The sequence below is a fragment of the Malaclemys terrapin genome, chromosome 24 (genome assembly GCF_027887155.1).
Source record: "Malaclemys terrapin pileata isolate rMalTer1 chromosome 24, rMalTer1.hap1, whole genome shotgun sequence".
NCBI classification, from domain to species: Eukaryota; Metazoa; Chordata; order Testudines; family Emydidae; genus Malaclemys; species Malaclemys terrapin.
Genome location: NC_071528.1, coordinates 7,672,074 through 7,698,676, shown reverse-complemented (window position 1 = coordinate 7,698,676; position 26,603 = coordinate 7,672,074). Strand labels below are relative to the sequence as shown.

Genomic DNA, 26,603 nt, shown 5'->3' with positions numbered 1-26,603 from the left:
TGGACTCAGATGACGTAGTGGGATGGACGGGAATTGTGCTGGTCTCTGCTATTCTAGTGGTGTCTTCTCCAGTTGTCGTCCCACCAGGCGTACTTGTGTGTGGCGCAGCGGTGGTGCTTTCCGCACTCGTGAAGGTTTCCCTTGGACTTGCAGTAAGGGAAGGGTTACTGGAGAGTGGAACGGTTGTGATAGTGTCTCTACTTGTTAGGGACTCAGAGGTTGTGATCTCAGCTTGGCTGGAGGTCTCAGCGACACTCGTCGTCTGAGAAGGTGGCGTTGCCTTTTCCGTAGTGCTCTCAGCTGATGGACTTGAGAAAAAGAGGCCGGTGGTGCTCTCAGTTCCAACAGTGGTGCCCACCTTAAGTGTTGTATGAAGCGGGGTAGCGCTTTCCGGTGCCGAGGTAGGTCCCATTGTTTGCGTAGTGGTGGGTGTCCCAGCGCTTGTACTGCTTGGAATTGTCGATGTTTCTGCAGTGAGGGGGCTAGTTACAGAGCCAGTCGTGGTCTCGACAGATGGGGAACTTCCAGCCATCTCTGTGGTTTCTGCCGATGTTCTGGGTAGGGAGGTATTTGGGCTTGTGCCTCTGTCACTAGTGCTGCGCACCGTGCTTGTTGTGGTCTCAGCTGGAGTGCTGGTGTGTGGCCCAGCAGGAGATGTCTCTGTTGCTACAGTGCCCGTCTCAGGGAAGGGAGTGCTCCCTTGAGACGTTGGCCTTGATCCAGCCGCTGAACTGCTGGCCAGGCCTGAAGTGTCTTGGACTGGGCTTGTGGCGAGAGAGGCGCTCGTCTTCTCGGCAGTTGCATTTGTACCCGTTTCTGTGGATTCACTTGTTGCACTAGAAGGAAAGAAGTTTGGAGTTGTCTTTGCTACTGTGGTGTTTGCAGGAATAGTGCTCGTCTCACTAGGGCTAGAAGTTGCTCTTGAAGCAGTGGGCATCTCCGCTGTTCCACTAGTGCCTTGAGAGGTGCTCGTCTCTGCTAGAGTAGAGGTAGTAGGGCTTGATTTTTCCACCGTACTCTGGGCTACGGTGCCTGGGCTCCCCTCTGTACTAGCCGTGAGAGGCGCAAAAGTGGTGGGAACAGAGGTTCTTCCGGACATCTCTGTGGACCTGCCTGATGGAATTGCAGGAGTGACGGTTGTGGTTTCTCCTCGTGCGTTAGTGCTGCCCAAAGTTTCAGCCGTTGCCTGGGCACTACTGATTCTTGGCAGAACTGTGGATACTTCCGTTTCTATCGAGGTACTTGCTCTGGTAGGCGTATCTGATGTCGTAGTGCTCTCTGCGGTGCTTACAACTGAATTCTCTGGCGGGCTGCTCCCAACAGTTAACGTACTGTCAGTCTGGGAAGTTGTCTGAGACGAGTCTGTCATCGAAGTAGATTTACTTGCAGACACTTTTGTGGACTCAGATGACGTAGTGGGATGGACGGGAATTGTGCTGGTCTCTGCTATTCTAGTGGTGTCTTCTCCAGTTGTCGTCCCACCAGGCGTACTTGTGTGTGGCGCAGCGGTGGTGCTTTCCGCACTCGTGAAGGTTTCCCTTGGACTTGCAGTAAGGGAAGGGTTACTGGAGAGTGGAACGGTTGTGATAGTGTCTCTACTTGTTAGGGACTCAGAGGTTGTGATCTCAGCTTGGCTGGAGGTCTCAGCGACACTCGTCGTCTGAGAAGGTGGCGTTGCCTTTTCCGTAGTGCTCTCAGCTGATGGACTTGAGAAAAAGAGGCCGGTGGTGCTCTCAGTTCCAACAGTGGTGCCCACCTTAAGTGTTGTATGAAGCGGGGTAGCGCTTTCCGGTGCCGAGGTAGGTCCCATTGTTTGCGTAGTGGTGGGTGTCCCAGCGCTTGTACTGCTTGGAATTGTCGATGTTTCTGCAGTGAGGGGGCTAGTTACAGAGCCAGTCGTGGTCTCGACAGATGGGGAACTTCCAGCCATCTCTGTGGTTTCTGCCGATGTTCTGGGTAGGGAGGTATTTGGGCTTGTGCCTCTGTCACTAGTGCTGCGCACCGTGCTTGTTGTGGTCTCAGCTGGAGTGCTGGTGTGTGGCCCAGCAGGAGATGTCTCTGTTGCTACAGTGCCCGTCTCAGGGAAGGGAGTGCTCCCTTGAGACGTTGGCCTTGATCCAGCCGCTGAACTGCTGGCCAGGCCTGAAGTGTCTTGGACTGGGCTTGTGGCGAGAGAGGCGCTCGTCTTCTCGGCAGTTGCACTTGTACCCGTTTCTGTGGATTCACTTGTTGCACTAGAAGGAAAGAAGTTTGGAGTTGTCTTTGCTACTGTGGTGTTTGCAGGAATAGTGCTCGTCTCACTAGGGCTAGAAGTTGCTCTTGAAGCAGTGGGCATCTCTGCTGTTCCACTAGTGCCTTGAGAGGTGCTCGTCTCTGCTAGAGTAGAGGTAGTAGGGCTTGATTTTTCCACCGTACTCTGGGCTACGGTGCCTGGGCTCCCCTCTGTAGTAGCCGTGAGAGGCGCAAAAGTGGTGGGAACAGAGGTTCTTCCGGACATCTCTGTGGACCTGCCTGATGGAATTGCAGGAGAGACGGTTGTGGTTTCTCCTCGTGCGTTAGTGCTGCCCAAAGTTTCAGCCGTTTCCTGGGCACTACTGATTCTTGGCAGAACTGTGGATACTTCCGTTTCTATCGAGGTACTTGCTCTGGTAGGCGTATCTGATGTCGTAGTGCTCTCTGCGGTGCTTACAACTGAATTCTCTGGCGGGCTGCTCCCAACAGTTAACGTACTGTCAGTCTGGGAAGTTGTCTGAGACGAGTCTGTCATCGAAGTAGATTTACTTGCAGACACTTTTGTGGACTCAGATGACGTAGTGGGATGGACGGGAATTGTGCTGGTCTCTGCTATTCTAGTGGTGTCTTCTCCAGTTGTCGTCCCACCAGGCGTACTTGTGTGTGGCGCAGCGGTGGTGCTTTCCGCACTCGTGAAGGTTTCCCTTGGACTTGCAGTAAGGGAAGGGTTACTGGAGAGTGGAACGGTTGTGATAGTGTCTCTACTTGTTAGGGACTCAGAGGTTGTGATCTCAGCTTGGCTGGAGGTCTCAGCGACACTCGTCGTCTGAGAAGGTGGCGTTGCCTTTTCCGTAGTGCTCTCAGCTGATGGACTTGAGAAAAAGAGGCCGGTGGTGCTCTCAGTTCCAACAGTGGTGCCCACCTTAAGTGTTGTATGAAGCGGGATAGCGCTTTCCGGTGCCGAGGTAGGTCCCATTGTTTGCGTAGTGGTGGGTGTCCCAGTGCTTGTACTTCTTGGAATTGTCAATGTTTCTGCAGTGAGGGGGCTAGTTACAGAGCCAGTCGTGGTCTCGACAGATGGGGAACTTCCAGCCATCTCTGTGGTTTCTGCCGATGTTCTGGGTAGGTAGGTATTTGGGCTTGTGCCTCTGTCACTAGTGCTGCGCACCGTGCTTGTTGTGGTCTCAGCTGGAGTGCTGGTGTGTGGCCCAGCAGGAGATGTCTCTGTTGCTACAGTGCCCGTCTCAGGGAAGGGAGTGCTCCCTTGAGACGTTGGCCTTGATCCAGCCGCTGAACTGCTGGCCAGGCCTGAAGTGTCTTGGACTGGGCTTGTGGCGAGAGAGGCGCTCGTCTTCTCGGCAGTTGCACTTGTACCCGTTTCTGTGGATTCACTTGTTGCACTAGAAGGAAAGAAGTTTGGAGTTGTCTTTGCTACTGTGGTGTTTGCAGGAATAGTGCTCGTCTCACTAGGGCTAGAAGTTGCTCTTGAAGCAGTGGGCATCTCTGCTGTTCCACTAGTGCCTTGAGAGGTGCTCGTCTCTGCTAGAGTAGAGGTAGTAGGGCTTGATTTTTCCACCGTACTCTGGGCTACGGTGCCTGGGCTCCCCTCTGTAGTAGCCGTGAGAGGCGCAAAAGTGGTGGGAACAGAGGTTCTTCCGGACATCTCTGTGGACCTGCCTGATGGAATTGCAGGAGAGACGGTTGTGGTTTCTCCTTGTGCGTTAGTGCTGCCCAAAGTTTCAGCCGTTTCCTGGGCACTACTGATTCTTGGCAGAACTGTGGATACTTCCGTTTCTATCGAGGTACTTGCTCTGGTAGGCGTATCTGATGTCGTAGTGCTCTCTGCGGTGCTTACAACTGAATTCTCTGGCGGGCTGCTCCCAACAGTTAACGTACTGTCAGTCTGGGAAGTTGTCTGAGACGAGTCTGTCATCGAAGTAGATTTACTTGCAGACACTTTTGTGGACTCAGATGACGTAGTGGGATGGACGGGAATTGTGCTGGTCTCTGCTATTCTAGTGGTGTCTTCTCCAGTTGTCGTCCCACCAGGCGTACTTGTGTGTGGCGCAGCGGTGGTGCTTTCCGCACTCGTGAAGGTTTCCCTTGGACTTGCAGTAAGGGAAGGGTTACTGGAGAGTGGAACGGTTGTGATAGTGTCTCTACTTGTTAGGGACTCAGAGGTTGTGATCTCAGCTTGGCTGGAGGTCTCAGCGACACTCGTCGTCTGAGAAGGTGGCGTTGCCTTTTCCGTAGTGCTCTCAGCTGATGGACTTGAGAAAAAGAGGCCGGTGGTGCTCTCAGTTCCAACAGTGGTGCCCACCTTAAGTGTTGTATGAAGCGGGATAGCGCTTTCCGGTGCCGAGGTAGGTCCCATTGTTTGCGTAGTGGTGGGTGTCCCAGTGCTTGTACTTCTTGGAATTGTCGATGTTTCTGCAGTGAGGGGGCTAGTTACAGAGCCAGTCGTGGTCTCGACAGATGGGGAACTTCCAGCCATCTCTGTGGTTTCTGCCGATGTTCTGGGTAGGTAGGTATTTGGGCTTGTGCCTCTGTCACTAGTGCTGCGCACCGTGCTTGTTGTGGTCTCAGCTGGAGTGCTGGTGTGTGGCCCAGCAGGAGATGTCTCTGTTGCTACAGTGCCCGTCTCAGGGAAGGGAGTGCTCCCTTGAGACGTTGGCCTTGATCCAGCCGCTGAACTGCTGGCCAGGCCTGAAGTGTCTTGGACTGGGCTTGTGGCGAGAGAGGCGCTCGTCTTCTCGGCAGTTGCACTTGTACCCGTTTCTGTGGATTCACTTGTTGCACTAGAAGGAAAGAAGTTTGGAGTTGTCTTTGCTACTGTGGTGTTTGCAGGAATAGTGCTCGTCTCACTAGGGCTAGAAGTTGCTCTTGAAGCAGTGGGCATCTCTGCTGTTCCACTAGTGCCTTGAGAGGTGCTCGTCTCTGCTAGAGTAGAGGTAGTAGGGCTTGATTTTTCCACCGTACTCTGGGCTACGGTGCCTGGGCTCCCCTCTGTAGTAGCCGTGAGAGGCGCAAAAGTGGTGGGAACAGAGGTTCTTCCGGACATCTCTGTGGACCTGCCTGATGGAATTGCAGGAGAGACGGTTGTGGTTTCTCCTCGTGCGTTAGTGCTGCCCAAAGTTTCAGCCGTTTCCTGGGCACTACTGATTCTTGGCAGAACTGTGGATACTTCCGTTTCTATCGAGGTACTTGCTCTGGTAGGCGTATCTGATGTCGTAGTGCTCTCTGCGGTGCTTACAACTGAATTCTCTGGCGGGCTGCTCCCAACAGTTAACGTACTGTCAGTCTGGGAAGTTGTCTGAGACGAGTCTGTCATCGAAGTAGATTTACTTGCAGACACTTTTGTGGACTCAGATGACGTAGTGGGATGGACGGGAATTGTGCTGGTCTCTGCTATTCTAGTGGTGTCTTCTCCAGTTGTCGTCCCACCAGGCGTACTTGTGTGTGGCGCAGCGGTGGTGCTTTCCGCACTCGTGAAGGTTTCCCTTGGACTTGCAGTAAGGGAAGGGTTACTGGAGAGTGGAACGGTTGTGATAGTGTCTCTACTTGTTAGGGACTCAGAGGTTGTGATCTCAGCTTGGCTGGAGGTCTCAGCGACACTCGTCGTCTGAGAAGGTGGCGTTGCCTTTTCCGTAGTGCTCTCAGCTGATGGACTTGAGAAAAAGAGGCCGGTGGTGCTCTGAGTTCCAACAGTGGTGCCCACCTTAAGTGTTGTATGAAGCGGGGTAGCGCTTTCCGGTGCCGAGGTAGGTCCCATTGTTTGCGTAGTGGTGGGTGTCCCAGCGCTTGTACTGCTTGGAATTGTCGATGTTTCTGCAGTGAGGGGGCTAGTTACAGAGCCAGTCGTGGTCTCGACAGATGGGGAACTTCCAGCCATCTCTGTGGTTTCTGCCGATGTTCTGGGTAGGGAGGTATTTGGGCTTGTGCCTCTGTCACTAGTGCTGCGCACCGTGCTTGTTGTGGTCTCAGCTGGAGTGCTGGTGTGTGGCCCAGCAGGAGATGTCTCTGTTGCTACAGTGCCCGTCTCAGGGAAGGGAGTGCTCCCTTGAGACGTTGGCCTTGATCCAGCCGCTGAACTGCTGGCCAGGCCTGAAGTGTCTTGGACTGGGCTTGTGGCGAGAGAGGCGCTCGTCTTCTCGGCAGTTGCACTTGTACCCGTTTCTGTGGATTCACTTGTTGCACTAGAAGGAAAGAAGTTTGGAGTTGTCTTTGCTACTGTGGTGTTTGCAGGAATAGTGCTCGTCTCACTAGGGCTAGAAGTTGCTCTTGAAGCAGTGGGCATCTCTGCTGTTCCACTAGTGCCTTGAGAGGTGCTCGTCTCTGCTAGAGTAGAGGTAGTAGGGCTTGATTTTTCCACCGTACTCTGGGCTACGGTGCCTGGGCTCCCCTCTGTAGTAGCCGTGAGAGGCGCAAAAGTGGTGGGAACAGAGGTTCTTCCGGACATCTCTGTGGACCTGCCTGATGGAATTGCAGGAGAGACGGTTGTGGTTTCTCCTCGTGCGTTAGTGCTGCCCAAAGTTTCAGCCGTTTCCTGGGCACTACTGATTCTTGGCAGAACTGTGGATACTTCCGTTTCTATCGAGGTACTTGCTCTGGTAGGCGTATCTGATGTCGTAGTGCTCTCTGCGGTGCTTACAACTGAATTCTCTGGCGGGCTGCTCCCAACAGTTAACGTACTGTCAGTCTGGGAAGTTGTCTGAGACGAGTCTGTCATCGAAGTAGATTTACTTGCAGACACTTTTGTGGACTCAGATGACGTAGTGGGATGGACGGGAATTGTGCTGGTCTCTGCTATTCTAGTGGTGTCTTCTCCAGTTGTCGTCCCACCAGGCGTACTTGTGTGTGGCGCAGCGGTGGTGCTTTCCGCACTCGTGAAGGTTTCCCTTGGACTTGCAGTAAGGGAAGGGTTACTGGAGAGTGGAACGGTTGTGATAGTGTCTCTACTTGTTAGGGACTCAGAGGTTGTGATCTCAGCTTGGCTGGAGGTCTCAGCGACACTCGTCGTCTGAGAAGGTGGCGTTGCCTTTTCCGTAGTGCTCTCAGCTGATGGACTTGAGAAAAAGAGGCCGGTGGTGCTCTCAGTTCCAACAGTGGTGCCCACCTTAAGTGTTGTATGAAGCGGGATAGCGCTTTCCGGTGCCGAGGTAGGTCCCATTGTTTGCGTAGTGGTGGGTGTCCCAGTGCTTGTACTTCTTGGAATTGTCGATGTTTCTGCAGTGAGGGGGCTAGTTACAGAGCCAGTCGTGGTCTCGACAGATGGGGAACTTCCAGCCATCTCTGTGGTTTCTGCCGATGTTCTGGGTAGGTAGGTATTTGGGCTTGTGCCTCTGTCACTAGTGCTGCGCACCGTGCTTGTTGTGGTCTCAGCTGGAGTGCTGGTGTGTGGCCCAGCAGGAGATGTCTCTGTTGCTACAGTGCCCGTCTCAGGGAAGGGAGTGCTCCCTTGAGACGTTGGCCTTGATCCAGCCGCTGAACTGCTGGCCAGGCCTGAAGTGTCTTGGACTGGGCTTGTGGCGAGAGAGGCGCTCGTCTTCTCGGCAGTTGCACTTGTACCCGTTTCTGTGGATTCACTTGTTGCACTAGAAGGAAAGAAGTTTGGAGTTGTCTTTGCTACTGTGGTGTTTGCAGGAATAGTGCTCGTCTCACTAGGGCTAGAAGTTGCTCTTGAAGCAGTGGGCATCTCTGCTGTTCCACTAGTGCCTTGAGAGGTGCTCGTCTCTGCTAGAGTAGAGGTAGTAGGGCTTGATTTTTCCACCGTACTCTGGGCTACGGTGCCTGGGCTCCCCTCTGTAGTAGCCGTGAGAGGCGCAAAAGTGGTGGGAACAGAGGTTCTTCCGGACATCTCTGTGGACCTGCCTGATGGAATTGCAGGAGAGACGGTTGTGGTTTCTCCTTGTGCGTTAGTGCTGCCCAAAGTTTCAGCCGTTTCCTGGGCACTACTGATTCTTGGCAGAACTGTGGATACTTCCGTTTCTATCGAGGTACTTGCTCTGGTAGGCGTATCTGATGTCGTAGTGCTCTCTGCGGTGCTTACAACTGAATTCTCTGGCGGGCTGCTCCCAACAGTTAACGTACTGTCAGTCTGGGAAGTTGTCTGAGACGAGTCTGTCATCGAAGTAGATTTACTTGCAGACACTTTTGTGGACTCAGATGACGTAGTGGGATGGACGGGAATTGTGCTGGTCTCTGCTATTCTAGTGGTGTCTTCTCCAGTTGTCGTCCCACCAGGCGTACTTGTGTGTGGCGCAGCGGTGGTGCTTTCCGCACTCGTGAAGGTTTCCCTTGGACTTGCAGTAAGGGAAGGGTTACTGGAGAGTGGAACGGTTGTGATAGTGTCTCTACTTGTTAGGGACTCAGAGGTTGTGATCTCAGCTTGGCTGGAGGTCTCAGCGACACTCGTCGTCTGAGAAGGTGGCGTTGCCTTTTCCGTAGTGCTCTCAGCTGATGGACTTGAGAAAAAGAGGCCGGTGGTGCTCTCAGTTCCAACAGTGGTGCCCACCTTAAGTGTTGTATGAAGCGGGATAGCGCTTTCCGGTGCCGAGGTAGGTCCCATTGTTTGCGTAGTGGTGGGTGTCCCAGTGCTTGTACTTCTTGGAATTGTCGATGTTTCTGCAGTGAGGGGGCTAGTTACAGAGCCAGTCGTGGTCTCGACAGATGGGGAACTTCCAGCCATCTCTGTGGTTTCTGCCGATGTTCTGGGTAGGTAGGTATTTGGGCTTGTGCCTCTGTCACTAGTGCTGCGCACCGTGCTTGTTGTGGTCTCAGCTGGAGTGCTGGTGTGTGGCCCAGCAGGAGATGTCTCTGTTGCTACAGTGCCCGTCTCAGGGAAGGGAGTGCTCCCTTGAGACGTTGGCCTTGATCCAGCCGCTGAACTGCTGGCCAGGCCTGAAGTGTCTTGGACTGGGCTTGTGGCGAGAGAGGCGCTCGTCTTCTCGGCAGTTGCACTTGTACCCGTTTCTGTGGATTCACTTGTTGCACTAGAAGGAAAGAAGTTTGGAGTTGTCTTTGCTACTGTGGTGTTTGCAGGAATAGTGCTCGTCTCACTAGGGCTAGAAGTTGCTCTTGAAGCAGTGGGCATCTCTGCTGTTCCACTAGTGCCTTGAGAGGTGCTCGTCTCTGCTAGAGTAGAGGTAGTAGGGCTTGATTTTTCCACCGTACTCTGGGCTACGGTGCCTGGGCTCCCCTCTGTAGTAGCCGTGAGAGGCGCAAAAGTGGTGGGAACAGAGGTTCTTCCGGACATCTCTGTGGACCTGCCTGATGGAATTGCAGGAGTGACGGTTGTGGTTTCTCCTCGTGCGTTAGTGCTGCCCAAAGTTTCAGCCGTTGCCTGGGCACTACTGATTCTTGGCAGAACTGTGGATACTTCCGTTTCTATCGAGGTACTTGCTCTGGTAGGCGTATCTGATGTCGTAGTGCTCTCTGCGGTGCTTACAACTGAATTCTCTGGCGGGCTGCTCCCAACAGTTAACGTACTGTCAGTCTGGGAAGTTGTCTGAGACGAGTCTGTCATCGAAGTAGATTTACTTGCAGACACTTTTGTGGACTCAGATGACGTAGTGGGATGGACGGGAATTGTGCTGGTCTCTGCTATTCTAGTGGTGTCTTCTCCAGTTGTCGTCCCACCAGGCGTACTTGTGTGTGGCGCAGCGGTGGTGCTTTCCGCACTCGTGAAGGTTTCCCTTGGACTTGCAGTAAGGGAAGGGTTACTGGAGAGTGGAACGGTTGTGATAGTGTCTCTACTTGTTAGGGACTCAGAGGTTGTGATCTCAGCTTGGCTGGAGGTCTCAGCGACACTCGTCGTCTGAGAAGGTGGCGTTGCCTTTTCCGTAGTGCTCTCAGCTGATGGACTTGAGAAAAAGAGGCCGGTGGTGCTCTCAGTTCCAACAGTGGTGCCCACCTTAAGTGTTGTATGAAGCGGGGTAGCGCTTTCCGGTGCCGAGGTAGGTCCCATTGTTTGCGTAGTGGTGGGTGTCCCAGCGCTTGTACTGCTTGGAATTGTCGATGTTTCTGCAGTGAGGGGGCTAGTTACAGAGCCAGTCGTGGTCTCGACAGATGGGGAACTTCCAGCCATCTCTGTGGTTTCTGCCGATGTTCTGGGTAGGGAGGTATTTGGGCTTGTGCCTCTGTCACTAGTGCTGCGCACCGTGCTTGTTGTGGTCTCAGCTGGAGTGCTGGTGTGTGGCCCAGCAGGAGATGTCTCTGTTGCTACAGTGCCCGTCTCAGGGAAGGGAGTGCTCCCTTGAGACGTTGGCCTTGATCCAGCCGCTGAACTGCTGGCCAGGCCTGAAGTGTCTTGGACTGGGCTTGTGGCGAGAGAGGCGCTCGTCTTCTCGGCAGTTGCACTTGTACCCGTTTCTGTGGATTCACTTGTTGCACTAGAAGGAAAGAAGTTTGGAGTTGTCTTTGCTACTGTGGTGTTTGCAGGAATAGTGCTCGTCTCACTAGGGCTAGAAGTTGCTCTTGAAGCAGTGGGCATCTCTGCTGTTCCACTAGTGCCTTGAGAGGTGCTCGTCTCTGCTAGAGTAGAGGTAGTAGGGCTTGATTTTTCCACCGTACTCTGGGCTACGGTGCCTGGGCTCCCCTCTGTAGTAGCCGTGAGAGGCGCAAAAGTGGTGGGAACAGAGGTTCTTCCGGACATCTCTGTGGACCTGCCTGATGGAATTGCAGGAGAGACGGTTGTGGTTTCTCCTCGTGCGTTAGTGCTGCCCAAAGTTTCAGCCGTTTCCTGGGCACTACTGATTCTTGGCAGAACTGTGGATACTTCCGTTTCTATCGAGGTACTTGCTCTGGTAGGCGTATCTGATGTCGTAGTGCTCTCTGCGGTGCTTACAACTGAATTCTCTGGCGGGCTGCTCCCAACAGTTAACGTACTGTCAGTCTGGGAAGTTGTCTGAGACGAGTCTGTCATCGAAGTAGATTTACTTGCAGACACTTTTGTGGACTCAGATGACGTAGTGGGATGGACGGGAATTGTGCTGGTCTCTGCTATTCTAGTGGTGTCTTCTCCAGTTGTCGTCCCACCAGGCGTACTTGTGTGTGGCGCAGCGGTGGTGCTTTCCGCACTCGTGAAGGTTTCCCTTGGACTTGCAGTAAGGGAAGGGTTACTGGAGAGTGGAACGGTTGTGATAGTGTCTCTACTTGTTAGGGACTCAGAGGTTGTGATCTCAGCTTGGCTGGAGGTCTCAGCGACACTCGTCGTCTGAGAAGGTGGCGTTGCCTTTTCCGTAGTGCTCTCAGCTGATGGACTTGAGAAAAAGAGGCCGGTGGTGCTCTCAGTTCCAACAGTGGTGCCCACCTTAAGTGTTGTATGAAGCGGGATAGCGCTTTCCGGTGCCGAGGTAGGTCCCATTGTTTGCGTAGTGGTGGGTGTCCCAGTGCTTGTACTTCTTGGAATTGTCGATGTTTCTGCAGTGAGGGGGCTAGTTACAGAGCCAGTCGTGGTCTCGACAGATGGGGAACTTCCAGCCATCTCTGTGGTTTCTGCCGATGTTCTGGGTAGGTAGGTATTTGGGCTTGTGCCTCTGTCACTAGTGCTGCGCACCGTGCTTGTTGTGGTCTCAGCTGGAGTGCTGGTGTGTGGCCCAGCAGGAGATGTCTCTGTTGCTACAGTGCCCGTCTCAGGGAAGGGAGTGCTCCCTTGAGACGTTGGCCTTGATCCAGCCGCTGAACTGCTGGCCAGGCCTGAAGTGTCTTGGACTGGGCTTGTGGCGAGAGAGGCGCTCGTCTTCTCGGCAGTTGCACTTGTACCCGTTTCTGTGGATTCACTTGTTGCACTAGAAGGAAAGAAGTTTGGAGTTGTCTTTGCTACTGTGGTGTTTGCAGGAATAGTGCTCGTCTCACTAGGGCTAGAAGTTGCTCTTGAAGCAGTGGGCATCTCTGCTGTTCCACTAGTGCCTTGAGAGGTGCTCGTCTCTGCTAGAGTAGAGGTAGTAGGGCTTGATTTTTCCACCGTACTCTGGGCTACGGTGCCTGGGCTCCCCTCTGTAGTAGCCGTGAGAGGCGCAAAAGTGGTGGGAACAGAGGTTCTTCCGGACATCTCTGTGGACCTGCCTGATGGAATTGCAGGAGAGACGGTTGTGGTTTCTCCTCGTGCGTTAGTGCTGCCCAAAGTTTCAGCCGTTTCCTGGGCACTACTGATTCTTGGCAGAACTGTGGATACTTCCGTTTCTATCGAGGTACTTGCTCTGGTAGGCGTATCTGATGTCGTAGTGCTCTCTGCGGTGCTTACAACTGAATTCTCTGGCGGGCTGCTCCCAACAGTTAACGTACTGTCAGTCTGGGAAGTTGTCTGAGACGAGTCTGTCATCGAAGTAGATTTACTTGCAGACACTTTTGTGGACTCAGATGACGTAGTGGGATGGACGGGAATTGTGCTGGTCTCTGCTATTCTAGTGGTGTCTTCTCCAGTTGTCGTCCCACCAGGCGTACTTGTGTGTGGCGCAGCGGTGGTGCTTTCCGCACTCGTGAAGGTTTCCCTTGGACTTGCAGTAAGGGAAGGGTTACTGGAGAGTGGAACGGTTGTGATAGTGTCTCTACTTGTTAGGGACTCAGAGGTTGTGATCTCAGCTTGGCTGGAGGTCTCAGCGACACTCGTCGTCTGAGAAGGTGGCGTTGCCTTTTCCGTAGTGCTCTCAGCTGATGGACTTGAGAAAAAGAGGCCGGTGGTGCTCTCAGTTCCAACAGTGGTGCCCACCTTAAGTGTTGTATGAAGCGGGGTAGCGCTTTCCGGTGCCGAGGTAGGTCCCATTGTTTGCGTAGTGGTGGGTGTCCCAGCGCTTGTACTGCTTGGAATTGTCGATGTTTCTGCAGTGAGGGGGCTAGTTACAGAGCCAGTCGTGGTCTCGACAGATGGGGAACTTCCAGCCATCTCTGTGGTTTCTGCCGATGTTCTGGGTAGGGAGGTATTTGGGCTTGTGCCTCTGTCACTAGTGCTGCGCACCGTGCTTGTTGTGGTCTCAGCTGGAGTGCTGGTGTGTGGCCCAGCAGGAGATGTCTCTGTTGCTACAGTGCCCGTCTCAGGGAAGGGAGTGCTCCCTTGAGACGTTGGCCTTGATCCAGCCGCTGAACTGCTGGCCAGGCCTGAAGTGTCTTGGACTGGGCTTGTGGCGAGAGAGGCGCTCGTCTTCTCGGCAGTTGCACTTGTACCCGTTTCTGTGGATTCACTTGTTGCACTAGAAGGAAAGAAGTTTGGAGTTGTCTTTGCTACTGTGGTGTTTGCAGGAATAGTGCTCGTCTCACTAGGGCTAGAAGTTGCTCTTGAAGCAGTGGGCATCTCTGCTGTTCCACTAGTGCCTTGAGAGGTGCTCGTCTCTGCTAGAGTAGAGGTAGTAGGGCTTGATTTTTCCACCGTACTCTGGGCTACGGTGCCTGGGCTCCCCTCTGTAGTAGCCGTGAGAGGCGCAAAAGTGGTGGGAACAGAGGTTCTTCCGGACATTTCTGTGGACCTGCCTGATGGAATTGCAGGAGAGACGGTTGTGGTTTCTCCTCGTGCGTTAGTGCTGCCCAAAGTTTCAGCCGTTTCCTGGGCACTACTGATTCTTGGCAGAACTGTGGATACTTCCGTTTCTATCGAGGTACTTGCTCTGGTAGGCGTATCTGATGTCGTAGTGCTCTCTGCGGTGCTTACAACTGAATTCTCTGGCGGGCTGCTCCCAACAGTTAACGTACTGTCAGTCTGGGAAGTTGTCTGAGACGAGTCTGTCATCGAAGTAGATTTACTTGCAGACACTTTTGTGGACTCAGATGACGTAGTGGGATGGACGGGAATTGTGCTGGTCTCTGCTATTCTAGTGGTGTCTTCTCCAGTTGTCGTCCCACCAGGCGTACTTGTGTGTGGCGCAGCGGTGGTGCTTTCCGCACTCGTGAAGGTTTCCCTTGGACTTGCAGTAAGGGAAGGGTTACTGGAGAGTGGAACGGTTGTGATAGTGTCTCTACTTGTTAGGGACTCAGAGGTTGTGATCTCAGCTTGGCTGGAGGTCTCAGCGACACTCGTCGTCTGAGAAGGTGGCGTTGCCTTTTCCGTAGTGCTCTCAGCTGATGGACTTGAGAAAAAGAGGCCGGTGGTGCTCTCAGTTCCAACAGTGGTGCCCACCTTAAGTGTTGTATGAAGCGGGGTAGCGCTTTCCGGTGCCGAGGTAGGTCCCATTGTTTGCGTAGTGGTGGGTGTCCCTGTGCTTGTACTTCTTGGAATTGTCGATGTTTCTGCAGTGAGGGGGCTAGTTACAGAGCCAGTCGTGGTCTCGACAGATGGGGAACTTCCAGCCATCTCTGTGGTTTCTGCCGATGTTCTGGGTAGGGAGGTATTTGGGCTTGTGCCTCTGTCACTAGTGCTGCGCACCGTGCTTGTTGTGGTCTCAGCTGGAGTGCTGGTGTGTGGCCCAGCAGGAGATGTCTCTGTTGCTACAGTGCCCGTCTCAGGGAAGGGAGTGCTCCCTTGAGACGTTGGCCTTGATCCAGCCGCTGAACTGCTGGCCAGGCCTGAAGTGTCTTGGACTGGGCTTGTGGCGAGAGAGGCGCTCGTCTTCTCGGCAGTTGCACTTGTACCCGTTTCTGTGGATTCACTTGTTGCACTAGAAGGAAAGAAGTTTGGAGTTGTCTTTGCTACTGTGGTGTTTGCAGGAATAGTGCTCGTCTCACTAGGGCTAGAAGTTGCTCTTGAAGCAGTGGGCATCTCTGCTGTTCCACTAGTGCCTTGAGAGGTGCTCGTCTCTGCTAGAGTAGAGGTAGTAGGGCTTGATTTTTCCACCGTACTCTGGGCTACGGTGCCTGGGCTCCCCTCTGTAGTAGCCGTGAGAGGCGCAAAAGTGGTGGGAACAGAGGTTCTTCCGGACATCTCTGTGGACCTGCCTGATGGAATTGCAGGAGAGACGGTTGTGGTTTCTCCTCGTGCGTTAGTGCTGCCCAAAGTTTCAGCCGTTTCCTGGGCACTACTGATTCTTGGCAGAACTGTGGATACTTCCGTTTCTATCGAGGTACTTGCTCTGGTAGGCGTATCTGATGTCGTAGTGCTCTCTGCGGTGCTTACAACTGAATTCTCTGGCGGGCTGCTCCCAACAGTTAACGTACTGTCAGTCTGGGAAGTTGTCTGAGACGAGTCTGTCATCGAAGTAGATTTACTTGCAGACACTTTTGTGGACTCAGATGACGTAGTGGGATGGACGGGAATTGTGCTGGTCTCTGCTATTCTAGTGGTGTCTTCTCCAGTTGTCGTCCCACCAGGCGTACTTGTGTGTGGCGCAGCGGTGGTGCTTTCCGCACTCGTGAAGGTTTCCCTTGGACTTGCAGTAAGGGAAGGGTTACTGGAGAGTGGAACGGTTGTGATAGTGTCTCTACTTGTTAGGAACTCAGAGGTTGTGATCTCAGCTTGGCTGGAGGTCTCAGCGACACTCGTCGTCTGAGAAGGTGGCGTTGCCTTTTCCGTAGTGCTCTCAGCTGATGGACTTGAGAAAAAGAGGCCGGTGGTGCTCTCAGTTCCAACAGTGGTGCCCACCTTAAGTGTTGTATGAAGCGGGGTAGCGCTTTCCGGTGCCGAGGTAGGTCCCATTGTTTGCGTAGTGGTGGGTGTCCCAGTGCTTGTACTTCTTGGAATTGTCGATGTTTCTGCAGTGAGGGGGCTAGTTACAGAGCCAGTCGTGGTCTCGACAGATGGGGAACTTCCAGCCATCTCTGTGGTTTCTGCCGATGTTCTGGGTAGGGAGGTATTTGGGCTTGTGCCTCTGTCACTAGTGCTGCGCACCGTGCTTGTTGTGGTCTCAGCTGGAGTGCTGGTGTGTGGCCCAGCAGGAGATGTCTCTGTTGCTACAGTGCCCGTCTCAGGGAAGGGAGTGCTCCCTTGAGACGTTGGCCTTGATCCAGCCGCTGAACTGCTGGCCAGGCCTGAAGTGTCTTGGACTGGGCTTGTGGCGAGAGAGGCGCTCGTCTTCTCGGCAGTTGCACTTGTACCCGTTTCTGTGGATTCACTTGTTGCACTAGAAGGAAAGAAGTTTGGAGTTGTCTTTGCTACTGTGGTGTTTGCAGGAATAGTGCTCGTCTCACTAGGGCTAGAAGTTGCTCTTGAAGCAGTGGGCATCTCTGCTGTTCCACTAGTGCCTTGAGAGGTGCTCGTCTCTGCTAGAGTAGAGGTAGTAGGGCTTGATTTTTCCACCGTACTCTGGGCTACGGTGCCTGGGCTCCCCTCTGTAGTAGCCGTGAGAGGCGCAAAAGTGGTGGGAACAGAGGTTCTTCCGGACATCTCTGTGGACCTGCCTGATGGAATTGCAGGAGAGACGGTTGTGGTTTCTCCTCGTGCGTTAGTGCTGCCCAAAGTTTCAGCCGTTTCCTGGGCACTACTGATTCTTGGCAGAACTGTGGATACTTCCGTTTCTATCGAGGTACTTGCTCTGGTAGGCGTATCTGATGTCGTAGTGCTCTCTGCGGTGCTTACAACTGAATTCTCTGGCGGGCTGCTCCCAACAGTTAACGTACTGTCAGTCTGGGAAGTTGTCTGAGACGAGTCTGTCATCGAAGTAGATTTACTTGCAGACACTTTTGTGGACTCAGATGACGTAGTGGGATGGACGGGAATTGTGCTGGTCTCTGCTATTCTAGTGGTGTCTTCTCCAGTTGTCGTCCCACCAGGCGTACTTGTGTGTGGCGCAGCGGTGGTGCTTTCCGCACTCGTGAAGGTTTCCCTTGGACTTGCAGTAAGGGAAGGGTTACTGGAGAGTGGAACGGTTGTGATAGTGTCTCTACTTGTTAGGGACTCAGAGGTTGTGATCTCAGCTTGGCTGGAGGTCTCAGCGACACTCGTCGTCTGAGAAGGTGGCGTTGCCTTTTCCGTAGTGCTCTCAGCTGATGGACTTGAGAAAAAGAGGCCGGTGGTGCTCTGAGTTCCAACAGTGGTGCCCACCTTAAGTGTTGTATGAAGCGGGGTAGCGCTTTCCGGTGCCGAGGTAGGTCCCATTGTTTGCGTAGTGGTGGGTGTCCCAGCGCTTGTACTGCTTGGAATTGTCGATGTTTCTGCAGTGAGGGGGCTAGTTACAGAGCCAGTCGTGGTCTCGACAGATGGGGAACTTCCAGCCATCTCTGTGGTTTCTGCCGATGTTCTGGGTAGGGAGGTATTTGGGCTTGTGCCTCTGTCACTAGTGCTGCGCACCGTGCTTGTTGTGGTCTCAGCTGGAGTGCTGGTGTGTGGCCCAGCAGGAGATGTCTCTGTTGCTACAGTGCCCGTCTCAGGGAAGGGAGTGCTCCCTTGAGACGTTGGCCTTGATCCAGCCGCTGAACTGCTGGCCAGGCCTGAAGTGTCTTGGACTGGGCTTGTGGCGAGAGAGGCGCTCGTCTTCTCGGCAGTTGCACTTGTACCCGTTTCTGTGGATTCACTTGTTGCACTAGAAGGAAAGAAGTTTGGAGTTGTCTTTGCTACTGTGGTGTTTGCAGGAATAGTGCTCGTCTCACTAGGGCTAGAAGTTGCTCTTGAAGCAGTGGGCATCTCTGCTGTTCCACTAGTGCCTTGAGAGGTGCTCGTCTCTGCTAGAGTAGAGGTAGTAGGGCTTGATTTTTCCACCGTACTCTGGGCTACGGTGCCTGGGCTCCCCTCTGTAGTAGCCGTGAGAGGCGCAAAAGTGGTGGGAACAGAGGTTCTTCCGGACATCTCTGTGGACCTGCCTGATGGAATTGCAGGAGAGACGGTTGTGGTTTCTCCTCGTGCGTTAGTGCTGCCCAAAGTTTCAGCCGTTTCCTGGGCACTACTGATTCTTGGCAGAACTGTGGATACTTCCGTTTCTATCGAGGTACTTGCTCTGGTAGGCGTATCTGATGTCGTAGTGCTCTCTGCGGTGCTTACAACTGAATTCTCTGGCGGGCTGCTCCCAACAGTTAACGTACTGTCAGTCTGGGAAGTTGTCTGAGACGAGTCTGTCATCGAAGTAGATTTACTTGCAGACACTTTTGTGGACTCAGATGACGTAGTGGGATGGACGGGAATTGTGCTGGTCTCTGCTATTCTAGTGGTGTCTTCTCCAGTTGTCGTCCCACCAGGCGTACTTGTGTGTGGCGCAGCGGTGGTGCTTTCCGCACTCGTGAAGGTTTCCCTTGGACTTGCAGTAAGGGAAGGGTTACTGGAGAGTGGAACGGTTGTGATAGTGTCTCTACTTGTTAGGGACTCAGAGGTTGTGATCTCAGCTTGGCTGGAGGTCTCAGCGACACTCGTCGTCTGAGAAGGTGGCGTTGCCTTTTCCGTAGTGCTCTCAGCTGATGGACTTGAGAAAAAGAGGCCGGTGGTGCTCTCAGTTCCAACAGTGGTGCCCACCTTAAGTGTTGTATGAAGCGGGATAGCGCTTTCCGGTGCCGAGGTAGGTCCCATTGTTTGCGTAGTGGTGGGTGTCCCAGTGCTTGTACTTCTTGGAATTGTCGATGTTTCTGCAGTGAGGGGGCTAGTTACAGAGCCAGTCGTGGTCTCGACAGATGGGGAACTTCCAGCCATCTCTGTGGTTTCTGCCGATGTTCTGGGTAGGTAGGTATTTGGGCTTGTGCCTCTGTCACTAGTGCTGCGCACCGTGCTTGTTGTGGTCTCAGCTGGAGTGCTGGTGTGTGGCCCAGCAGGAGATGTCTCTGTTGCTACAGTGCCCGTCTCAGGGAAGGGAGTGCTCCCTTGAGACGTTGGCCTTGATCCAGCCGCTGAACTGCTGGCCAGGCCTGAAGTGTCTTGGACTGGGCTTGTGGCGAGAGAGGCGCTCGTCTTCTCGGCAGTTGCACTTGTACCCGTTTCTGTGGATTCACTTGTTGCACTAGAAGGAAAGAAGTTTGGAGTTGTCTTTGCTACTGTGGTGTTTGCAGGAATAGTGCTCGTCTCACTAGGGCTAGAAGTTGCTCTTGAAGCAGTGGGCATCTCTGCTGTTCCACTAGTGCCTTGAGAGGTGCTCGTCTCTGCTAGAGTAGAGGTAGTAGGGCTTGATTTTTCCACCGTACTCTGGGCTACGGTGCCTGGGCTCCCCTCTGTAGTAGCCGTGAGAGGCGCAAAAGTGGTGGGAACAGAGGTTCTTCCGGACATCTCTGTGGACCTGCCTGATGGAATTGCAGGAGAGACGGTTGTGGTTTCTCCTCGTGCGTTAGTGCTGCCCAAAGTTTCAGCCGTTTCCTGGGCACTACTGATTCTTGGCAGAACTGTGGATACTTCCGTTTCTATCGAGGTACTTGCTCTGGTAGGCGTATCTGATGTCGTAGTGCTCTCTGCGGTGCTTACAACTGAATTCTCTGGCGGGCTGCTCCCAACAGTTAACGTACTGTCAGTCTGGGAAGTTGTCTGAGACGAGTCTGTCATCGAAGTAGATTTACTTGCAGACACTTTTGTGGACTCAGATGACGTAGTGGGATGGACGGGAATTGTGCTGGTCTCTGCTATTCTAGTGGTGTCTTCTCCAGTTGTCGTCCCACCAGGCGTACTTGTGTGTGGCGCAGCGGTGGTGCTTTCCGCACTCGTGAAGGTTTCCCTTGGACTTGCAGTAAGGGAAGGGTTACTGGAGAGTGGAACGGTTGTGATAGTGTCTCTACTTGTTAGGGACTCAGAGGTTGTGATCTCAGCTTGGCTGGAGGTCTCAGCGACACTCGTCGTCTGAGAAGGTGGCGTTGCCTTTTCCGTAGTGCTCTCAGCTGATGGACTTGAGAAAAAGAGGCCGGTGGTGCTCTGAGTTCCAACAGTGGTGCCCACCTTAAGTGTTGTATGAAGCGGGGTAGCGCTTTCCGGTGCCGAGGTAGGTCCCATTGTTTGCGTAGTGGTGGGTGTCCCAGCGCTTGTACTGCTTGGAATTGTCGATGTTTCTGCAGTGAGGGGGCTAGTTACAGAGCCAGTCGTGGTCTCGACAGATGGGGAACTTCCAGCCATCTCTGTGGTTTCTGCCGATGTTCTGGGTAGGGAGGTATTTGGGCTTGTGCCTCTGTCACTAGTGCTGCGCACCGTGCTTGTTGTGGTCTCAGCTGGAGTGCTGGTGTGTGGCCCAGCAGGAGATGTCTCTGTTGCTACAGTGCCCGTCTCAGGGAAGGGAGTGCTCCCTTGAGACGTTGGCCTTGATCCAGCCGCTGAACTGCTGGCCAGGCCTGAAGTGTCTTGGACTGGGCTTGTGGCGAGAGAGGCGCTCGTCTTCTCGGCAGTTGCACTTGTACCCGTTTCTGTGGATTCACTTGTTGCACTAGAAGGAAAGAAGTTTGGAGTTGTCTTTGCTACTGTGGTGTTTGCAGGAATAGTGCTCGTCTCACTAGGGCTAGAAGTTGCTCTTGAAGCAGTGGGCATCTCTGCTGTTCCACTAGTGCCTTGAGAGGTGCTCGTCTCTGCTAGAGTAGAGGTAGTAGGGCTTGATTTTTCCACCGTACTCTGGGCTACGGTGCCTGGGCTCCCCTCTGTAGTAGCCGTGAGAGGCGCAAAAGTGGTGGGAACAGAGGTTCTTCCGGACATCTCTGTGGACCTGCCTGATGGAATTGCAGGAGAGACGGTTGTGGTTTCTCCTCGTGCGTTAGTGCTGCCCAAAGTTTCAGCCGTTTCCTGGGCACTACTGATTCTTGGCAGAACTGTGGATACTTCCGTTTCTATCGAGGTACTTGCTCTGGTAGGCGTATCTGATGTCGTAGTGCTCTCTGCGGTGCTTACAACTGAATTCTCTGGCGGGCTGCTCCCAACAGTTAACGTACTGTCAGTCTGGGAAGTTGTCTGAGACGAGTCTGTCATCGAAGTAGATTTACTTGCAGACACTTTTGTGGACTCAGATGACGTAGTGGGATGGACGGGAATTGTGCTGGTCTCTGCTATTCTAGTGGTGTCTTCTCCAGTTGTCGTCCCACCAGGCGTACTTGTGTGTGGCGCAGCGGTGGTGCTTTCCGCACTCGTGAAGGTTTCCCTTGGACTTGCAGTAAGGGAAGGGTTACTGGAGAGTGGAACGGTTGTGATAGTGTCTCTACTTGTTAGGGACTCAGAGGTTGTGATCTCAGCTTGGCTGGAGGTCTCAGCGACACTCGTCGTCTGAGAAGGTGGCGTTGCCTTTTCCGTAGTGCTCTCAGCTGATGGACTTGAGAAAAAGAGGCCGGTGGTGCTCTCAGTTCCAACAGTGGTGCCCACCTTAAGTGTTGTATGAAGCGGGGTAGCGCTTTCCGGTGCCGAGGTAGGTCCCATTGTTTGCGTAGTGGTGGGTGTCCCTGTGCTTGTACTTCTTGGAATTGTCGATGTTTCTGCAGTGAGGGGGCTAGTTACAGAGCCAGTCGTGGTCTCGACAGATGGGGAACTTCCAGCCATCTCTGTGGTTTCTGCCGATGTTCTGGGTAGGGAGGTATTTGGGCTTGTGCCTCTGTCACTAGTGCTGCGCACCGTGCTTGTTGTGGTCTCAGCTGGAGTGCTGGTGTGTGGCCCAGCAGGAGATGTCTCTGTTGCTACAGTGCCCGTCTCAGGGAAGGGAGTGCTCCCTTGAGACGTTGGCCTTGATCCAGCCGCTGAACTGCTGGCCAGGCCTGAAGTGTCTTGGACTGGGCTTGTGGCGAGAGAGGCGCTCGTCTTCTCGGCAGTTGCACTTGTACCCGTTTCTGTGGATTCACTTGTTGCACTAGAAGGAAAGAAGTTTGGAGTTGTCTTTGCTACTGTGGTGTTTGCAGGAATAGTGCTCGTCTCACTAGGGCTAGAAGTTGCTCTTGAAGCAGTGGGCATCTCTGCTGTTCCACTAGTGCCTTGAGAGGTGCTCGTCTCTGCTAGAGTAGAGGTAGTAGGGCTTGATTTTTCCACCGTACTCTGGGCTACGGTGCCTGGGCTCCCCTCTGTAGTAGCCGTGAGAGGCGCAAAAGTGGTGGGAACAGAGGTTCTTCCGGACATCTCTGTGGACCTGCCTGATGGAATTGCAGGAGAGACGGTTGTGGTTTCTCCTCGTGCGTTAGTGCTGCCCAAAGTTTCAGCCGTTTCCTGGGCACTACTGATTCTTGGCAGAACTGTGGATACTTCCGTTTCTATCGAGGTACTTGCTCTGGTAGGCGTATCTGATGTCGTAGTGCTCTCTGCGGTGCTTACAACTGAATTCTCTGGCGGGCTGCTCCCAACAGTTAACGTACTGTCAGTCTGGGAAGTTGTCTGAGACGAGTCTGTCATCGAAGTAGATTTACTTGCAGACACTTTTGTGGACTCAGATGACGTAGTGGGATGGACGGGAATTGTGCTGGTCTCTGCTATTCTAGTGGTGTCTTCTCCAGTTGTCGTCCCACCAGGCGTACTTGTGTGTGGCGCAGCGGTGGTGCTTTCCGCACTCGTGAAGGTTTCCCTTGGACTTGCAGTAAGGGAAGGGTTACTGGAGAGTGGAACGGTTGTGATAGTGTCTCTACTTGTTAGGGACTCAGAGGTTGTGATCTCAGCTTGGCTGGAGGTCTCAGCGACACTCGTCGTCTGAGAAGGTGGCGTTGCCTTTTCCGTAGTGCTCTCAGCTGATGGACTTGAGAAAAAGAGGCCGGTGGTGCTCTCAGTTCCAACAGTGGTGCCCACCTTAAGTGTTGTATGAAGCGGGGTAGCGCTTTCCGGTGCCGAGGTAGGTCCCATTGTTTGCGTAGTGGTGGGTGTCCCAGTGCTTGTACTTCTTGGAATTGTCGATGTTTCTGCAGTGAGGGGGCTAGTTACAGAGCCAGTCGTGGTCTCGACAGATGGGGAACTTCCAGCCATCTCTGTGGTTTCTGCCGATGTTCTGGGTAGGGAGGTATTTGGGCTTGTGCCTCTGTCACTAGTGCTGCGCACCGTGCTTGTTGTGGTCTCAGCTGGAGTGCTGGTGTGTGGCCCAGCAGGAGATGTCTCTGTTGCTACAGTGCCCGTCTCAGGGAAGGGAGTGCTCCCTTGAGACGTTGGCCTTGATCCAGCCGCTGAACTGCTGGCCAGGCCTAAAATGTCTTGGACTGGGCTTGTGGCGAGAGAGGCGCTCGTCTTCTCGGCAGTTGCACTTGTACCCGTTTCTGTGGATTCACTTGTTGCACTAGAAGGAAAGAAGTTTGGAGTTGTCTTTGCTACTGTGGTGTTTGCAGGAATAGTGCTCGTCTCACTAGGGCTAGAAGTTGCTCTTGAAGCAGTGGGCATCTCCGCTGTTCCACTAGTGCCTTGAGAGGTGCTCGTCTCTGCTAGAGTAGAGGTAGTAGGGCTTGATTTTTCCACCGTACTCTGGGCTACGGTGCCTGGGCTCCCCTCTGTAGTAGCCGTGAGAGGCGCAAAAGTGGTGGGAACAGAGGTTCTTCCGGACATCTCTGTGGACCTGCCTGATGGAATTGCAGGAGAGACGGTTGTGGTTTCTCCTCGTGCGTTAGTGCTGCCCAAAGTTTCAGCCGTTGCCTGGGCACTACTGATTCTTGGCAGAACTGTGGATACTTCCGTTTCTATCGAGGTACTTGCTCTGGTAGGCGTATCTGATGTCGTAGTGCTCTCTGCGGTGCTTACAACTGAATTCTCTGGCGTGCTGCTCCCAACAGTTAACATACTGTCAGTCTGGGAAGTTGTCTGAGGCGAGTCTGTCATCGAAGTAGATTTACTTGCAGACACTTTTGTGGACTCAGATGACATAGTGGGATGGACTGGAACTGTGCTGGTCTCTGCTATTCTAGTGGTGTCTTCTCCAGTTGTCGTCCCACCAGGCTTGCTGGCTTGTGAAATAGCAGTGGTGTTTTCCGCAGTTGTTAAGGTTTCCCTTGGACTTGCAGTATCAGAGGAGTTACTGGAGAGTGGGACAGTTGTGACTGAGTCTCTAGGTGTTAGGGAATCAGATGTTTTGATCTCAACTTGGCTTGAGGTCTCAGTGACACTCGTCGTCTGAGAAGGTGGCGTTTCCTTTTCCCAGGTTGTCTCAGCTGATGGACTTGAGAAAAAGAGGCCGGTGGTTCTCTCAGCTTCTGCAGTGGTGCTCACCTTAGGTGTAGTGTCAAGCTGGAGAGGGCTTGACTTCTCCATGGTGCTCTGGCCTATGGTGTCTGTACTCCCAAATGGAATATCTGTGGTAGGGTCAAAAGTGGTGGGAACAGTTGTACTCTCGTATACCTCTGTGGAGATGTCTTTTGTCGCGACAATAGATGCAGTTGTGGCTTCCCCTGTCGAGAAACACAATTCAGAATTTATTTTTTCAGCTCTATGATTGGTGGCTAAATCTTAGTCTATCGGATAACAATATTTGCATGAATTATAATTTGGAAATATTTCCCCTGGGAACCATGCTGTCACTGAAAGAATTGCGAATAACGTAACCAGCAGCTCTGCTGCATTTTTTTACCTGGTCAATTTTAGTTTGTACCCTTGTGTTACCTCTGGAAATCTGAAAGATATTATGTCTACCTGTCCAATAGTACTAAAAACCCTAAAGTTGGACCAATAGAAATTGTTTTTGAGCTGGTCAGAACTCCAAGGCCTAGTCCTGTAACTGTTTCTGTCATCAGAACTTTGAAATCCCTGCAAATACTAACTTTACTTATATCTTCTACCTTTTGCTCTCTCCTACTCCCCTGTACACCCATCAAGGCCAGCCATAATTTGACGTCATCATTTTCTAATTGTCTGATTGGAGACTCAGACATTCTCATTGAGGTTATCAAAGCTATCCACGGGAGTTAGACTCATAACATCCTTTGATTTTAATGGAATTTTAACTTCCTCTAGTATTTTTGAAATCTCAGTTTAGATTTATTACAGCGCATTTTTATTTTCAGTTTTAAGTGCAAATCCTTCAGGTATAATTAACATCTTCTTGTGGGCAGATTGACAAATCAGTTTTTTCTGCTTAGCCTTGAGAAACAAAACATTCAGATACCACGACCAGTTCCCTGAACTATGCAAACTTGTTCTATGCAATAACAGACCTGACTCTATGTACAATACTGCATTGTGCAGTACAATGTGTTCATACTTTGGAATCAGCAATAACCTGTGTATTTACATGCTTTTTCCCCAAAGGAGGCTGAACGTCCTTTTGTTCACAATAACTTAATTTTAATAAGCGCCTAGAACAGAGGCTGATTGGACAGCAGACTCTTTGGGTTCTAAGTTCCACACAGCTGGAAGAAGCTACTGGTCCAGATCTTTCGCTGGTGTGAATTTGCATAACTGCTCTGTAGTCAATGGATCTATGCCAATTTCACTAAACAACCTCACCAGTTCTGCTGAAACAGACCCACATGATAAACTTGGAATACTTTCCTTTAAGAAACCTCATCATTGTAACACAAATTGAACATGGACAATATGAACTCAATGCACGACTGTCTGTAATTTTAGCTTCTAGTGTTTGTCTTGTGCTGGACTGTATTAGGCCAAGATTACATGCATGGTGAATATAGGTAAGATTCTGTTCTTGCCGTACTGCACCTTTAAGCAAAAGAGGTTTGCCTGTCTGTATGGGGTTAGGGTTGTGAGACTATTCAAGATGGAGGACCTCTCTTCTCACTTTCATTTGTGTAGATCAGGAGAAAGGCCATTGAAGTCAATGGAGTAACTCCAGGTAAAACTGATCAGAGAAAAATGAAACCTTGAATATCAGACAGAATCATTCATGATGACAATTGTTAGACTATAGCTACTCAGGCCTGACTGCAAAGGTCTATACTTTAAGAATGTAGGTGTATTCTTATCACTTAGCTAGTTATAGAGGTATAAAAGAGAGAATCAAAATCACTGTCTGCCTGTTTAGGGCCTTCTCTTACTGTGACAGTCTGAGGCCTGGTTCTTAGGCTAAGGCCTTTGGCTAAGCAGCAGAGGCCAGCCATAAACTGGGAAGCGACCGGTCACATCCTCACATTCCAAACCAGTCACACTGAAATAAGGCAATCTGGGGCTGTTAGAAAGGGGATCCGATCGATCACCTCCAGAGAAAGCGAAGAGCCTAAAAGATTTAAAGAAAACTTACTTTGATAGCATCCTGTCTGGCAAGAACTCACTGATCAATAGCTGCGGTGTAAAATCCTCATTTCTGTATTGTTCTGTCACTGTAGTCTCCACTTCCCTATTGTTTGTCTGTATAATCTCTGTCTGGTTCTGTGATTGTTTCTGTCTGCTGTCTAATTAATTTTGTTGGGCGTAAACTGTTATATCCTTGTGGGCAACAGTTTAACCAGCCAAAACTGGCTGGGCTATTCCCTAATAATCTAACTCAGTTGCCATAGTAACACAAGATTCAATTACCACGACAACCAAATATACATCATAAACCAATTAAGGTGGTGGCATATAATTGGTTAAATAAACCTGTTACAATATGTTTGGGATTGGTTAGTTAAATTTCAGTAAAATGATTGGTTAACGTATAGCTAAGCAGAACTCAGGTTTACTATATAATCTGCAGTCAATCAGGGAGTCAAGTGGGGAGAATGGGAACAGGGAATGGGGGGGGAATTGGAATCAT

General features: G+C 52.2%; 1 protein-coding gene across 1 annotated transcript in view; it reads right to left on the bottom strand.

Moving 5' to 3' along the window:
• The window catches only part of MUC16 (mucin 16, cell surface associated), a 132,922-nt gene extending 112,251 nt beyond the window's left edge, over positions 1-20,671 (bottom strand). The window contains exons 1-2 of the mRNA XM_054013927.1: positions 20,383-20,671; positions 9,721-10,086 (exon numbers count right to left, since the gene is read on the bottom strand). Coding sequence (XP_053869902.1) covers positions 9,721-10,086; positions 20,383-20,671 — 655 coding nt within the window. The remainder of the gene's footprint in view (positions 1-9,720; positions 10,087-20,382) is intronic.
• Positions 20,672-26,603: the final 5,932 nt, after the last annotated feature.